Source organism: Grammomys surdaster, unplaced genomic scaffold (genome assembly GCF_004785775.1).
Source record: "Grammomys surdaster isolate TR1022 unplaced genomic scaffold, NIH_TR_1.0 127, whole genome shotgun sequence".
NCBI lineage: Eukaryota > Metazoa > Chordata > Mammalia > Rodentia > Muridae > Grammomys > Grammomys surdaster.
In genome coordinates, this window is record NW_021604585.1 from 4906059 (window position 1) to 4921591 (window position 15533).

At 40.1% G+C, this 15533-nt stretch overlaps 1 protein-coding gene across 1 annotated transcript in view; it reads right to left on the minus strand.

Moving 5' to 3' along the window:
• Positions 1 to 15533, minus strand: part of Ppp2r5e (protein phosphatase 2 regulatory subunit B'epsilon) — a 145013-nt gene that overhangs the window by 25518 nt on the left and 103962 nt on the right. The window contains exon 5 of the mRNA XM_028789131.1: positions 9917 to 10009. Coding sequence (XP_028644964.1) covers positions 9917 to 10009 — 93 coding nt within the window. The remainder of the gene's footprint in view (positions 1 to 9916; positions 10010 to 15533) is intronic.

Genomic DNA, 15533 nt, shown 5'->3' on the forward strand with positions numbered 1-15533 from the left:
ATTCCCTTTAATGCCTTGAATGAATTTTTTCCTCATAAAATAGTCACTGATAAGCTAATTTTTAAAAAGAAATGCCATTAAGTATGTTACATGGTGGTTTAAAATTACTAACAAGTCTGGGAAAGAAAAATACTTGATTTTGAATCTTAAATGTTTTTTTTAAATTAGATTTGAATGGGCGCAAAGTAGGAATACTCTTTCTTCATGTAAGATCTGTAGAAAGGGTTTGAAGATTTGCAATGGGAGAAGTATTTTGCAGAGCTATCAATGTCTAAATAATTTTAAAAAATAATAATAAAACTAAGCAAAAAAAAAAAAAAGTCCCATGCTGGAAGAGAGTTTTCTCTCAAAGGAGTGCAACCGTGCTTTGCTGGAAGACCACACATCCAAGACTATGTGGACAGCACAAACTGGTCTTCCTGGGTTAAAAGGTGGGGCAGAGAGCTGGAGAAATGGCTTAGTGGTTAAGGCCCTGCACTCCTCTAGAGAGGACACACGTTTGATCCTAACATCCAAACCGGACGTCTCAGGTCCTCTACTGCCTGTGCACATGCCTACAAACATATTCACATACTTACACAAATATACATAAAGAAAGAGTAAAATAAATCTGTAGTTTAAATTTATTTTAAATATTTTTAGAATAATATAAAGTGGGGTGAGTGGGGAAGAGATCTGTGAGGAAATGGGGTAGGAATATGATCAAATCACAAAATTCTCAACAAACTGATTACATTTAAAAAAAAGAAACACAGGCTGGTTGTAATGGCACAGGCCTTTAATCCCAGCATCCGGGAGGCAGAGACAGGAGGATCTACATCATGAGCTCCAGGCCATACATACAGGCCTCCATAATGAGACCTAAGAAAAAAAGTTAACCTCACCCTAAAACAAACACAACTAATTATTCCATAATAAAAGAAAGGCAGTTACAGCATCTGGGATATAAACATGACCACACACACACAGCCATACAAATAGTATGCTTTGACTTAATTATATTTTATGTCACAGCTACAGTAGACCTGGGAGAGGAAAGCCTTATATACTTCTCCATATAAAGTAGCATTTTTGAGAACAGCAGAAATTTTCAAGAAATCTAAGTGTAACGGTACATGCTTTACAATTCCAGCACTTGGGAGGTAAAGACAAGAAGATCCAAGTTCAAGGGAAAGTGAGATGGAGTTGGGTGGTTGTGGTGCTGAGTTAGTTGCAGGCAAGATGGCTCAGGGGATAAAGGTGCTTGCTGCCAAGCCTACCCTCCTGAATTCAGTCCCCAGGATCTATCTGGTAAAAAGGACAGACTAACTCCTGCAAGTTATCCTCTGACTACCATGCACCACACACTGTTTTCCATGCATTATTTGACAAAGGACACGTTCAAGCAGATAATGAATAAAACTGGATGTTCTAAATGTCTTCATCCAAACTGACACAGCACTATAATTTAAGCTCCATGTTTCTGGCTCTGCTGGCAATAGCTATTCTGAAATGAAAAGCTGACTCCCTTGGAAGTCCCTGGACCACATGATGCACACATGACACCAACAAGCATTGCATAGCTAGCTCTATCAGCAAGCCAAGGTCAACCTCCATCACTGTCCATCAATTCTTTTCTATATACCCTCCAAATGTCATGTGTTCTCTGTGGGTCTTGCATAAACACGTGTGTGTGTCTATCTCAGCTGACATCACTCTGCCAATCAGCTGGCGTCTGCAGAAGCGGCAAGAAACTACAGCATACCATCAGAAGTTTTATGGCATGTTTCTCTCTAGGAAGTCCTGACAAGTAAAGCTCAACTATGCAATGTAAGGCAAGCCAAATATATGTGCATAGTTAAGGAATAGTCTTTCATCACGTGTCCTTTCACATGCTTGCTTTAGCAGAACATCCTTTCTCCTGTGTCTGCCTCAGCTAAATGTTCCTTCACATGCTTGCTGCAGCAAAACAGCATCCAACTGACTTTCCAAAGAACCCTTAAGTTTCCACTTTCAAGTGTGGGTTCTGGGAATCATCAGGCTTGATAGCAATCCCCCCTGGCCCCTTATAGAGGTCTGGAGCTAAATGCTGGACTAAAGATGAGGAGGAAATGGGGTGTTCTGTTAGCTGGTGAAGCTAACACCCCGAGGCAGAAATAAATTTTCTAGTTTATTTGCTGTAGCCTCTGGGAGACAAATGTAAACACTCTAAGATATCCAGGGAACTTGTTTGGAAAATATCTTTGTGTTAGAGTGGGGATTCAAAGTCTCAAGGACTTTACTTCAGACAAGAAGCTAAAAGTCATTCACAGCTTGGTTTGGACAATGTCCAGCTTTATCTTGAGGCTTTAAATACATAACAGCAAAAGATTACTTTTGAGGTCAAACTTAATGATTTGTATAATTTACATAACAATTATGCCACTTTCGTCTAAATATAACTGCAAATGTGAAGTACAAATTACTAAATAACTATCTCCAGCAGTAGGTATGCTATAGGGATTCTTGACTTGTGTCTCTTAGCAACCACTGACTGTTTCAGATTTAGAGAGCAGTTGAAGGCAGTCTTTAGAAAGACGCTGCTAAAGAGCCACAGTGATTCACCCAGAGACAGTCCAGGCTGGCAATCAACCTGCTTCTAAAAGGAGGGAAGGGAACGGCGGTCAGAAGAAACCAGTTCCCAAGACCCCTTAAGTAAATGAAAATGATCTTTATTAATAACAAACGTTGTTCCATGAGCTGAGGCGGGCCTGCAGGTTACATAAATCTAAAAGCTATACTGCCACATATATGGTACACTACACAGTAGCCATCTTAGACAGAAATTAGATGATTACATTTTTTAAATGATAGAGGTTCTATAAATCTCAACTTTATAAAAATTACAATGTTGCTCAAGTAGGGCAGTCAGAATTTTCCTGGATGAATAACAAGTCCCTTCAAATGGAAACACTCAAACACTCTGGAACAAAACCAACAAGACAGGCTGTTCTGTCTGGAAATCCATTCATAATCCAGACCTCCAGCTTTTCTTTAAAAGCCCAAGGAGCCCAGACACGTGGCTGGCTCACGGTCTGGCCTAGATGATGCAGGTGAGTGGGAGTGGACAGAAGAGAAGAGTTAGCACACTCTGCCATCCCAACCACACCGCCACTGTGTCACTTGTCCTCTGCAAACATCTAAGCATTCACTCCTGCTCCAAACACACATTCAAACACAACACTTGGCAGAGGAAATAAGGTGGCAGAGTGGAACTGATAAAGAATTTCAAAGAAGAAAAAGATGAGCCATCTAAGCCATAGGGTATCCAAGAAATTTAGAGTAAAAGTCAGATGTCAAATCATCGTAAGACGCTTGGCAAATATAACAGGCTAATAATGGATAACTTCACAACCTGAAGCTACAAAAGAAAATACAACAGCCCTATCAAGGGCTGGAGAGATGGCTCAGTGGTTAAGAGCACTGACTGCTCTTCCAGAGGTCCTGAGTTCAATTCCCAGCAACTACATGGTGGCTCACAACCATCTGAAATGAGATCTGATGCCCTCTTCTGGTGTGTCTGTAGACAGCAACAGTGTACTCATATATTAAGAAATGAATAAATAAATTATTAAAAAAATGCTATCAAAACGAAAGTTGATCTTTAGTGAAAAAAGTGATAGCAGACAGCAGATAAGCAGTGTTCCCAGCCTTTTCAGGAGCTTCACGCACTACACCCTGACATTAAAAGGGGCCTGCTAACACACTGTGGCTATCGGACAGCTACTTTCCAGATGCAGAGAGTGACAGACAGCACAGAAGTGCAACTTGCCCAGGGTCATACAGTGAAGACTAGTAGAGCTGGGCTTGGTGACATGTGCGTGCATCCTCAGCACCCAGGCAAAGGCACAAGGATGGTCACAGGGTTGAGGTAGCCCTGGTCTATCCAGCAAGTCCCAGGCCAGCCTGGGTGACACAGTGAGACTCTATCCTAGAACAAATACCAAGTCAGCCTGAAGTCAAACTAGCCTCTAGACTTAACCACCTACCCACTCTGCTTCATGGCAGGGAAGAAGTCAGGTACTGAACAGGCACTTGAGATGCCACAAAAAGCAAGCTCCAGATTTTAAAGGGGCATGCCCAGAGGCTAAAATGAAGGAAATACAATGAATATCGGTCATAAAATGACTATAAAAGCATAGTTTCAGGAAGGTTAATGTGCAAATAAACTGTGGTTTCTGAAAAATGCAAAGAAAATGAGAATGTACTTATAGCAGAAACCTCTTTGGTTTGTTTGTTATGGCATATAGGGTTCTTTTAAATGCAAAACAGGGTAGTCAGATCAAAAAAAAAAAAAAAACAGGAAAAAGACAGTCACATCCCCTCCACAATTATCAACAATCTGATATATTTCCTTCCAGAACCGTTAATACATAATGCTATGGTCTAAACGTGTCCAAAACTCATGTTTTGGAAACTTGTTTTCTAATCCCACAGAGTTGGAACCATTTGGGAGGTGTTCCGATCACAGTAGTACCCATGAATGGAGTCCCACCATGATAAGAAAGTGACTTCAAGAGCACCCCATCTGCACCCTGTACCTTGTACCCTTGCCATGTGAGAACCCAGCGACAGGATGCTGGTCAGATGTCAGTCAGCACACGGATGTTGAACTGTCTGATTTCCAGATCTGTGAGAAGGGTGTTTCTGCTCTTTATAGAGATTGCCCAGTCTCAGATAAAGCAGTTACTGAACCACATATTTGCTCTCAGTTTTGCACCATGATCCAAAAGCAGTAAAGGGAAAATTACAGAAATAATTACAAAGTTTTAAGTAGTCGTTGTGGGTAGCATGAGAAAGCCTCAGTATCCCTCTGCATCCTACCCAAACATGAATCATCTGTATCCATGCTGGGTCATCAGTGGCCATCTCATGCCCACCACTGTATCGCAGTTCTTGGATACAGAAGTCAGTGCTGCCTATGGCTTCAAGATCCACTGGTAGCTCGAAGCACATCTCTCAGGTAAAGAAGAGAAGGTCTTTAGAATTAACAAAGACAAAAACACAGACATGCCTTTCCCCTAAAACAACAGACCCAGACTCAAAAGCTAAAGGATTCTATAATGTGCATGTACTACTTCAAAACAGATCACAGGTACCACTGATCTCATTCTTTTTACTAATGAATGTTTTACCAGATGAATGTCTATAGTTTCTCCAATCAATTCCTGATGAAGACGTATTACATTTTTTCTAATCTTGTAATCAACCACACTGAAGTGTTGGTATCTTTGTAGGCACATTTGGTTGTATCGAATCAAACTGCTGGGTCAATACTTGACAGAATGCTATGAGATCTTCTCTTCAGAACTGACCACTTTAGTGAACAGACGCCATGTGTGCTTTATCACTTACAGGCACTATCTTCTGATGGGCTTTTTACTTATTCAGAAGAGTCTCCTCCACCCAAGCCTCTGTTACATCCCTTCTCCTGTCCCAACACCACAGTTTAAATTAATGTATCTGAATCAATTATTTTTTCTTGCAGTACTCAGAACTATTTAATTAGGTAAAGTACTCTATTAGTTATCTTTCTCAAAAATGTATCCCATGAACTATAAAGATTCTAAATTAAAAAAAAAAACACTAGAATTTTAATTATAACTATACTAGCTGGGCATCATGGTGCATGCCTTTAGTCCCAGCACTCAGGAAGCAAAGGCAGGTAGATCTCTGAGTGAGAGGCCAGTCTGGTCTACAGAGTGCATTCCACGACAACCAAGACTACACAGAGAAACCATGTCTCGAAGTGGGGGGCAGGGGCGGGGGAACCCCAAAGAACTATACTAAATATACAAACTAACTCAGAGATTATATAAATATATTTATGATGGCAAATTTACTTTATTCTAGCAATATACTGCATTCCAAAATTTATTCAATGCTCTGTAAAATTTTACAGTTAAGTTTTACATATATTTAAATTTTTGTTTAAAAACTAGGAATACAGTTTAGCAGCAAAATACATGATTAGCCAATGTAAGGCCCTGGGTTAAACTCACAGCACTAAAAGAGTATTCCAAAGGGTGAAGATATTTTAATTAATATTAGAACCAAGCAGACATGGTGAGATGAAAAGGGTCTGAAAGGATGAGTATTTAATGACAATGAGATTCCCAGAGAGAACCAGAAAGTGACCTGTACAAGGCATCCCATAAGAAGCCCACTTGTGACTTAAGAAGTCTCAGAAGTTTCAACAATAACGTGTTTTATACTGAAGGTAAGAACCCTGTGTGTCCATACTCCCAAATGAACAAAGCAGACTAAGGAACTGCACTGGGGTGCTGTCTCTTATCTTGCCTATACCAGCCTGTGGATGCTGCAGTCTACATGATGTGAATGAGCAAACCCAAGCTTAGGACACGCTGTGAGCGTGCAGAAGAGGCCCTCCTCAGTTCCACAGCACATTACAGTGCAGCTTCCTTCCGGCCACTACAGCATGGTAAAACAGCTCCATTCTTATTTTGATTTTTTGTATTCACTGATGAGAAGAGAGCCAGGAAAAGAAAAAGTAAAGAATTACATTTAGTTGCAACAAAACACAGGTATAAATCTTGTGACTAGAGTATGTTTTAACTTAGTAAGTCTCCGGTTGAAATCATCAAAAATATTCGAGATCATAAAGCATCTACAGAAAATAAGGCTTCCTCAAAGAAAACGTACAATAAAAATGTTATTTTGTTTTGTGAAAAATATGAGTCTGACAACTTTCCATAACCTAAGGCACAAAGCACAGAAGGGTTAGACATTGTCTGGGTGTGGGTAAAGTAAGCAGGAACGGTGGAGGGTGGAGAAAAGACTCGACAGTAGTCACAAGTGGCAGCCCCTGCAAGCTGAGGGACAGCTGAGGCACAGCAGAGCAAGAGGGCTGTGATCAGGATGGGGTAACAGCGATTATCAGAGGGAGCTCCTTAAGCCCCAAAGGCTATGTACCCAGGTGAGCCGAAGCTGGGAACAAACCACCAACAAGCTCAGAAATAGACAAAGAGATGAAAGGGGTGCATCTGCAGACTGGAGAAAAAGCAAATAGGGTGCTACTTTGCAAAAGTAGGGTGGCAAAAGTCAGAAAAATGAAGTGGCCCAAACCTACAGACTCACTGTTACTTACCAGACACTGACAGACTCACTATTACCTACCAGACACTGATAAGACTCACTATTACCTACCAGATACTGATAGACTCACTATTTGTACTTAATCTTTCTGTCTCGGAAATAACCCTAGAATGGTTGACCAAGCCCATAGTTTACAAACACCCAGGCCAGGATCAAACAGCAGCCCTACAAGTTTATTATTTCATGCCATATGGCTGATAAACAGTATTTCACTGCCCCAACTCCTCCACCCCCCATTTTCCTGAGACAGTCTCTCCTTGTGCATTCTTTCCTGTTGCTGTGATAAAATACCATGACCAAAAGTAACCTGTAGATGAAAAGTTTGTTCTGGTTCTGGTTCCAAAGGGATAAGAGTCCATAACAGCAGAGAGAGGTGTGACCACACGTGGCAGGCAAAGAAGCAGACACAGGAAGCTGAGAGATGACATCCAAAACTACAAGCAGGAACAAACTGGAAATTGGGGAGGTCATAAGTCTCAGAGCCTGCCCCTGGTAACCTACTTCTCCCAGCAAAGCCACACCTCCTAAACTTTTCCACCAACCAGGAACCAAGTATTCCAATACCAGAGGCTATGGAGGGGACATTTCTCATTTAAGCCACCATACTTCAGCCTGTGAAGACCTCCCAAGGGCTGAGCTGCAGGTGTGTGGCACTTCTTTCAATGATAGTTACACAGCTCAAGAATGAGGGAGGGGAGTGCTGTAAGCACAGGCACCTAACCCGTCTCTCTGCTGTCATTATAAATAAAACTGACTTTCAGTCATTACTGATACATAAATCTGCTACAAAGAGGACACTTCTAAACACCTGTTACAGGCCTCTACCAGCCTTGACAAATACCACAATTCTAATCAATGACTTAAACGAGGTCAAAAGTCAAGTGTATTTAAGAAGGACATAAATGTCATAAAGAGGCAAGGCTGTAGATAAAATGATAATAAAGATCTATAAATGTCTCCAAACTGAAGAGAGATGATACTCCACAGAACGCATGTCAAGTTTCACAATTAGATTGTAAGCTATATAACAAGGGAGAAAAAAAAAACACCATGGCTTTACAGCAACGCGAACAGTCTATTAAAGTCAGGCAAGACCAGAAGTCCAACCTAAGTTAGCAAAATCATTCAACCTCAAGAAACGTTATGAAATTTCCCCTTTAAGAAATTGGGAGTCACACAAGGGAATGGAACACCAAGCTGAACCGGCCTGATCAAGCTACAGACACAGTGTTCACAGGTATATTTCATACTTGAAGACAAAAGGACTTCTAAATCTACTGAAGGACTCAAACTCTGACAAATGAGAAAAGGTTGATGGCACTGAGGACTCAATCCATGGTAGAGAATGCACAGGAACAGCTGGCAGTCAATGCACGGGGCACACCAATGCAGTGCCAGAGGATTTTTTCGTGCACAGCAAAACTCAGTAGCCTGCCTGTGTACCCAGAGAAAGAGTGATGAGCATCTCTCCTTCCCTGCCCCCAGCTGGGATCTCAATGCATCCAGGAGCACCCATAAAGCCTCAGCTCTCAGCAGCCTGCCGGCTCCTGGTACTCTGTTGGATTGGATTCTATAATCCTGCTAGGCTTTGAACAAAATACTAGCTGAGGTTCAATGAGGATATCCTGAATTCTGATCTTAGTCTAATTAGAGCAGGACATGAGCTCACTATGGAAGTTAGTGGCTTTTACCCTGTAAAGGTATATGAGATCAGCTATTTGCCATAATTATGTTTTTTTCTTAAGTTCTGCTTATATAAACATCTCGGTGGGAGATAGGTATTTTCTTCCCTATGTGAGGTATCCCATATGGCAATCAGAGGAGCAGCAGTCCATATAGCACTCTCCACTTCAGTATCCACTGTGCATTATATGATATTACAGTGCATACATGAATAGTGTATATCATATATACAGTGTCCAGGTATACATGAGTAAAGACAATAAGGAACAAGGAGGTGCACATTAAAATTCAGTTTCAGCAAACTATCCTGAATCTCAGGCAGAAAGAAAGATGCAGTCGATACTTTCAAGATGTAAGATGAGAAAACAAGAAAAACAGGTTCTCTAGGATGCCCCAAATAAATAGGCTAGAATTAATCTCTGCAAGAAAATATTAAAGCATTAGATTGAGCCATTTCCCAGCAGTGACAACTACAGTCTTCACACTTTGATTACCTGTGCTCTGCACCCACGAGCATGCCTGCTCATTTTTAACGGATATATCTTGAAGTGCTTTAAGAAATCCTTCCTATAGAGTAAGTTTGAAAGCAACATAAAAATTCACATACTGGACCTGAAAGAGTTTAGCAATGAAGGCACTTGTTGCCAAGCCTGATGAGCTGAGTTCAAATCACAGAACCCACAAGGCAAAGAGAAAAATGACTCCAGAGGAGTCGTCCTTTGACCTCTTCACTAGAGTTGTGATACGCATATGCCCATACAAATACACATACACACAAAATAAATAGATATAATTTTTAAAGGTTTGTACACACTAGTCATATAAATATAATTAAACTTTTAAAAATGAAAACTTATAAAGATTTAGGAATAGATATTCCTGATGTTTAGCATAAAACTAAATTCCACCACAAATAATTTTTAAAGGTACTGTCACTTTTAAGGTGCAATAACAGAAACTACCTCATGTAAGCCTATTTATTTAGGAAGCAACACAATCTCACTGGCAAGATTTCTGTTGTTTTTAATAATATCCAAGAAAATGAGATACAGAGTTAGTAAGTAAATTACATTCATACAACTATCAAAAAATTGCTTACCTGTAATACAAATTTCTGATCTATGTATTTTTTGGCAATGCTGGGTTGGAATTCTTGGCTTTCCAAAAATCGTATGAAAAATTCATATACAAGCTGCAACAAAAAGATTATAGTTAACTTCAAATTAGAATTCATTAAGAATACTGGAAACCATGAAAAACACGTTACACTAAAACTGACAGGGTTTAGGACATTATGTTTAATTACCCTATCAACCCATGAATCGCGCTGGCCTTTCTTGTGACTCACAGTTATTGTTATAATTTTTAACTTTTAAAATTAAAAGAAATATAGCTAGACAAAACAAATAAAAATCCATATTCTTATCATTTATAGGGAACCTCACTGTTAAAATTCTGTGTGTGTGTGTGTGTGTGTGTGTGTATGTGGTGTGTGTATGTGTTATGCACACACGCACGAAGGTAAGTAAAAAGATAGGTAGGTAATTCAGGAGTAGTTCTCTCCTTCCACCATGTGGTCCTGGGGATTGAACTCAGGTACACCTTGACCTGCTGAGCTATCTTGCTGGTTCACTGTTAACATTTCATGTCCATCTCTCCCTCAGAAACATACACCTGTACTATATATAAATGTTTGCATATCTTGATACTTTTGCCATTCAAACAATACATTATGAATAATCTGTGCCAACAGTAACCAAACCATCATTTTTAGTAAGTAAACCATTACTCATAATTTATACTGAATTCCATTCATAATTAGGCAATCTCCTATGCAGATATTTAAGTAGTTTCTATAGTATTTCTCTAGCAAAGTGCTCCGCAATTCATTTTACGCAGAACACACAATTTTTTAAATACTTCACAAGTAAATATTTTTAAAGGGAGACTTATCAGATCAAAAGATTCCCAAACACTCTGGACTGTTCATAATCACTGCCAGATTTTCTTTAAGGAAGTGTGCTGTCAGGAGCTGGTGAGATGGCTCAGCGTTAAAGACCACTGACTGCTCTTCCAGAGGTCCTCAGTTCAATTCCCAGCAACCACATGGTGGCTCACAACCATCTGTAATGGGATCCAATGTCCTCTTATAGTGTATATGAAGACAGTGACAGTGTACTCACATACATAAAATAAATAAATCTTTAAAAGAAAGAAAGTGTGTTATCAGCTTACAGTCTCCTGAGCACGATAGCTGTGTGACACGATATCCTCATTTGGAAGCAGCACAGTCTCACAGGCAGAGTCAATCTCAACTGCTCAGATAAACTGTGCAGGATCCATGTATATTCTCTTCCTTTGTACAACAAATCTACGTTACAGGCCACATCAGACTACAAAGCAGCATTACTGAAGTAAAACTCTTAAGAGAGGAAACCTGGGCCGGGCGGTGGTGGCGCACGCCTTTAATCCCAGCACTTGGGAGGCAGAGGCAGGCCAATTTCTGAGTTCAAGGCCAGCTTGGTCTACAGAGTGAGTTCCAGGACAGCCAGGGCTACACAGAGGAAACCCTGTCTCAAAAAACCAAAAAAAAAAAAAAAGAGAGGAAACCTGGGCTCAAAGCCCAGCTCTGTTCCTTCCTGACTGTAGAAGTCTAAGCATGTTTGTTTTCTGAATTCTGTTTCTTTCATTTTGCAATGGAAGTAATAATAAGATTAAATGTAATGTTGCACACAAAGTACAGTTGCAAACATAATCACCATTATCTGCCTAAAACAACATTCACGGGTTTTTTCTTACACGCTTAAAATTAGCAAAGACACCCAAAAGCATTCATTCATATATATGTGTAAATATTTAATTTATATATTTTATATGTATTTATAAGGAAAGGCTGAGAAATTTTAAAATATGTATCATTTCATTTTATAATAAAATGTATTACATGTTAACATAAACACACATATATATAAAACAAATGTCCTTTAAAATCTTTATTATAAACAAAGGAACTGAACTATGTACGCTGACACATGCCTAAAATCCTAGCACTGAAAGACTGGGCAGGAAGGCTGTGAGTTCAAGGCTAGGCTTTCACTTTCAAGGGAAAATCCTGACTTAAGAAAGTATGATAATACAGAATTTCATTGTTTACATTTTGAGTAACATTCTTTAATGTTTGATATAACAGAAGTCAGATTTATAACCACTTCACTATTCAAGCTGTTGAGATTTACTGTTATTGTTAAAGTATAATTTTTTTTAAAAAATCAAGGTTTGGTGACAAAGTATTTTAGAGCCTTTTCACACAATTATAGATCTTCTTCTTTAATACAAACATCAAATCAGCCATTATTTCTGAAACAAGAGCTGCAGCAGCTCATGAGGACTGGAGCCTAGGTCCAAGGACTCGGGTCAGGATGGATGAGCACAGCGGCCCCTGGAGCTCCAACTTCAGAGGCCAGGGGGCATCCTGGGAGCAGGCTGGCTAGCCAGACAAGGTGCATGCACCCCTGAGCTCTGTTTGGCTGAGAGACTCTACTTCAAAGGATAAGGGTGGAGAACAATGGAGGAGGATTCCCAATTGCAGCCTCTGGACTCCCTGCACTTGTATGTACTTACATTCATACATACGTACGTACACACACACACACACACACACACACACACAGAGAGAGAGAGAGAGAGAGACAGAGAGAGAGAGAGACACAGAGAGAGAGACACAGAGAGAGACAGAGAATTTAAAAGGTAAAAAGTAGAAAAAACAATGGTTTTTAATATAGAATCTGAAATGATGCCAATAAACTACTCACTATACCACAGTCTGGATGGACCTTGATCATATGTGCTCCTAACATGGGTTATTTTCCAGTTGGGAAATATTGGCTCACTGATTCAGACTGAGTTTTCAAATACTGACACATTCCATTTCACGGTATCTTTTTTTAATCACATTTTTATTTTCTCCCAAGAACAGTCTAAAGCTTGGTATATACTTGGTACATATCTACTATAAGACAGAAATATGCCATACTACACAACAGATACACACTATGGGACAAATACAGACTTGATTCTAAAGTTCAGTTCAGTTATGCTTCCAGTATTCAAATTCTACTGGTGGTAAGAAGTGTTATCAATTTGCCTTCATTGTTTTAGAAGAATATCTGACAAATACCTAGGTCTTAATAACCGTTTGCTGTTTTGTCAAGCAGTTAGTCTAGCCTGCCATTCAAAGCAATCACAGAATCCTTCCTTCTGCAGGATCACCACAGTACTGCACCATGCGGTAATATGATTTATGCACACTTCTCATGTCACCATGTAGAATATTTTTTATATGTACAATCAGGGGTCAAAATTTAATAGTCAGTCACTTTGCGTGCTCTTCAAATATACTTTTAAGTGAAATGGACACCTTTAAATGTCAACTGCAGGCAAGGAATGCAACTGAGTAGTTGACTAGTCTGACATTTGTCTTTATTTGTGCTAAGTCAACAGCATTGTTAAACACCACTGTTGGATGGATTGGCAGCATATACCTTTAATCCTGGCACTAGGGAATGAGAGGCAGACAGATCTCTCTGAGTTCAAGGCCAGCATGGTCTACCCAGGGAGTTCCAGAAGAACCAGAGCTACATAGTGAGACTGATTTGTCTTCTGATTGACTTTCTTCCTCCCTCCCTCCCTCCCTCCCTCCCTCCCCCTCCTTCTCCTCTCTCTCTCTCTCTCTCTCTCTCTCTCTCTCTCTCTCTCTCTCTCCTTCCTTCCCTCCCTCCCCCCCTCTCTCACACACACACAAATAAATGTAATTTAAAACTTGCATTAAATGTTAGCCGGCTGGAGAGATGGCTCAGCAGTTAAGAAGACTGACTGATCTTCCAGAGGTCCGGAGTTCAATTCCCAGCAACCACAGGGTGGCTCACAACCATCTGTAATGGAATCTGATGCCCCCCTTCTGGTATGTCTGTAAATATCTACAGTCTTTTTTTAAAAAAGATATTAGCCTTGTAGGCCACTAAAAATTAACCGAGGGACTTCTAAGGGTCCAGAAATACAACTAACAAACATTCCTATAGACGTCTGGTAGCTTCCGCCTCTAACACTTAAATTTGGTATTCCTGTTAGCATTTTTAGTATGTATTCAATGTGTGTATGAGTGGAGGGCAACTTGTGGGACTAGTTCTCTCTGTTCGTCACATTGGTTCCAGGATTAAGCATGGGAGGTAGCTGTGCCTGCTGGGCCCCGCACTGCCCCATTCCCCCTTGGGCACTTAGTGACTTTATCCAGCTGCTGTGGCATGTGCTATGTGCCTGTAATCTCAGCTACGCAGGAAGCTGAGGCATGGCTAGGAGCTGTAGATGTGGCCTGGGGGACACAGAGATAGCTCATGTCAACACGGGGGATGGTGGGGACACAACCAACAAAACTATGTGGGATTTTTTTCCCTATTAAAAACTTTCTAAATTCAAGAGGAAAAGTCTTTCCCAGTGATGTGTGAGGGGTTCTCGTCATAATATGCTTAAATCTTCACTCCTCACACAACTGTTCTCTTTCAACACACTTGTTTTTCAACTCTTACAAGAATTCTAGACTTCCTTAAACAACTCCTTGTCCTGAATTCCACACAAGGTAAAAAAAGATCCATCTCCTAGGCCTGATTTAGCCAACGGGCTTTCTACCTGGACTAACAAGTCGATTTCTCTATTCTGGTCCCTTGAAAGCAGTTGTAATATAAAGTAACTTGGTAGAAACCCTTCAGATGCATTTAGGAATAAGCTCAAAGTTGTTCTGCACTTAAGAAACAAACTGACCTTGGAATAAAAAAATCTCCCTTGAGTTTTTAAAGTGAAAACTGGAGTAGGAAAATAAATTACTATTTGAGGTCTCATAAGGAAGGTCTATGAACAAAAAGCTAATCTTCCTGGCATCGAGTCTCACTATAAGGCACTGAAAGCAATCCTTAATTGTAAACAGAAGTCTTGCAAAATAATATTCTACTGGAAAGGCAGATCTAATCTCAGAAAACCCATAAACAATAACCACAACAACTGTGTCATACCAGCTTACAATATACCAACAAAATTACTAAAAAAAAACTAAACAACATATGTACAAACAGGCCTCTGATATTATTTTATCAAATACCTTGTGAACTTTATATTCTGCTGTCTATTTCTAAGTATTTCCAAAGATACATACATAGATAGAACAGACAGACACCTTAGCATTTCTGTGTGGATCACAAATTTTGCAGAATAGTCAGTCAGTTGGACAGTAACAATGACCAACTACACACTAACCAATCTTGTGACTCTTCTTTTCTATACTTCTCCGACAATCACTCTTTGCTTTCTCTAAAATGTGGTCCAGAAGCAGCATGTTGTGAATTACAGAATTCACAGTGAAAGGATGTAACTCCACACTGTGTTTTGGTCAGAAAAAGACTCAGTTGGTGTACCAACTACAAAGCTGTTAGACCGGTGGAGTGGTACACAATTCTAGCACTTAGGAAGCAGAGGCAGGATGGACAGTCAGAAGACAGCCTGCACTACACTGCGAGCTTAAGGCTAGCTCAAACATCATGGGGAGACCCTATCTCAGAAAGAAAGAAAGAAAGAAAGAAAGAAAGAAAGAAAGAAAGAAAGAAAGAAAGAAAGAAAGCAAGCGAGCAGGAGATGTAGGCCAAGCACTGCCAGCTCCCAGCACGTGCCAA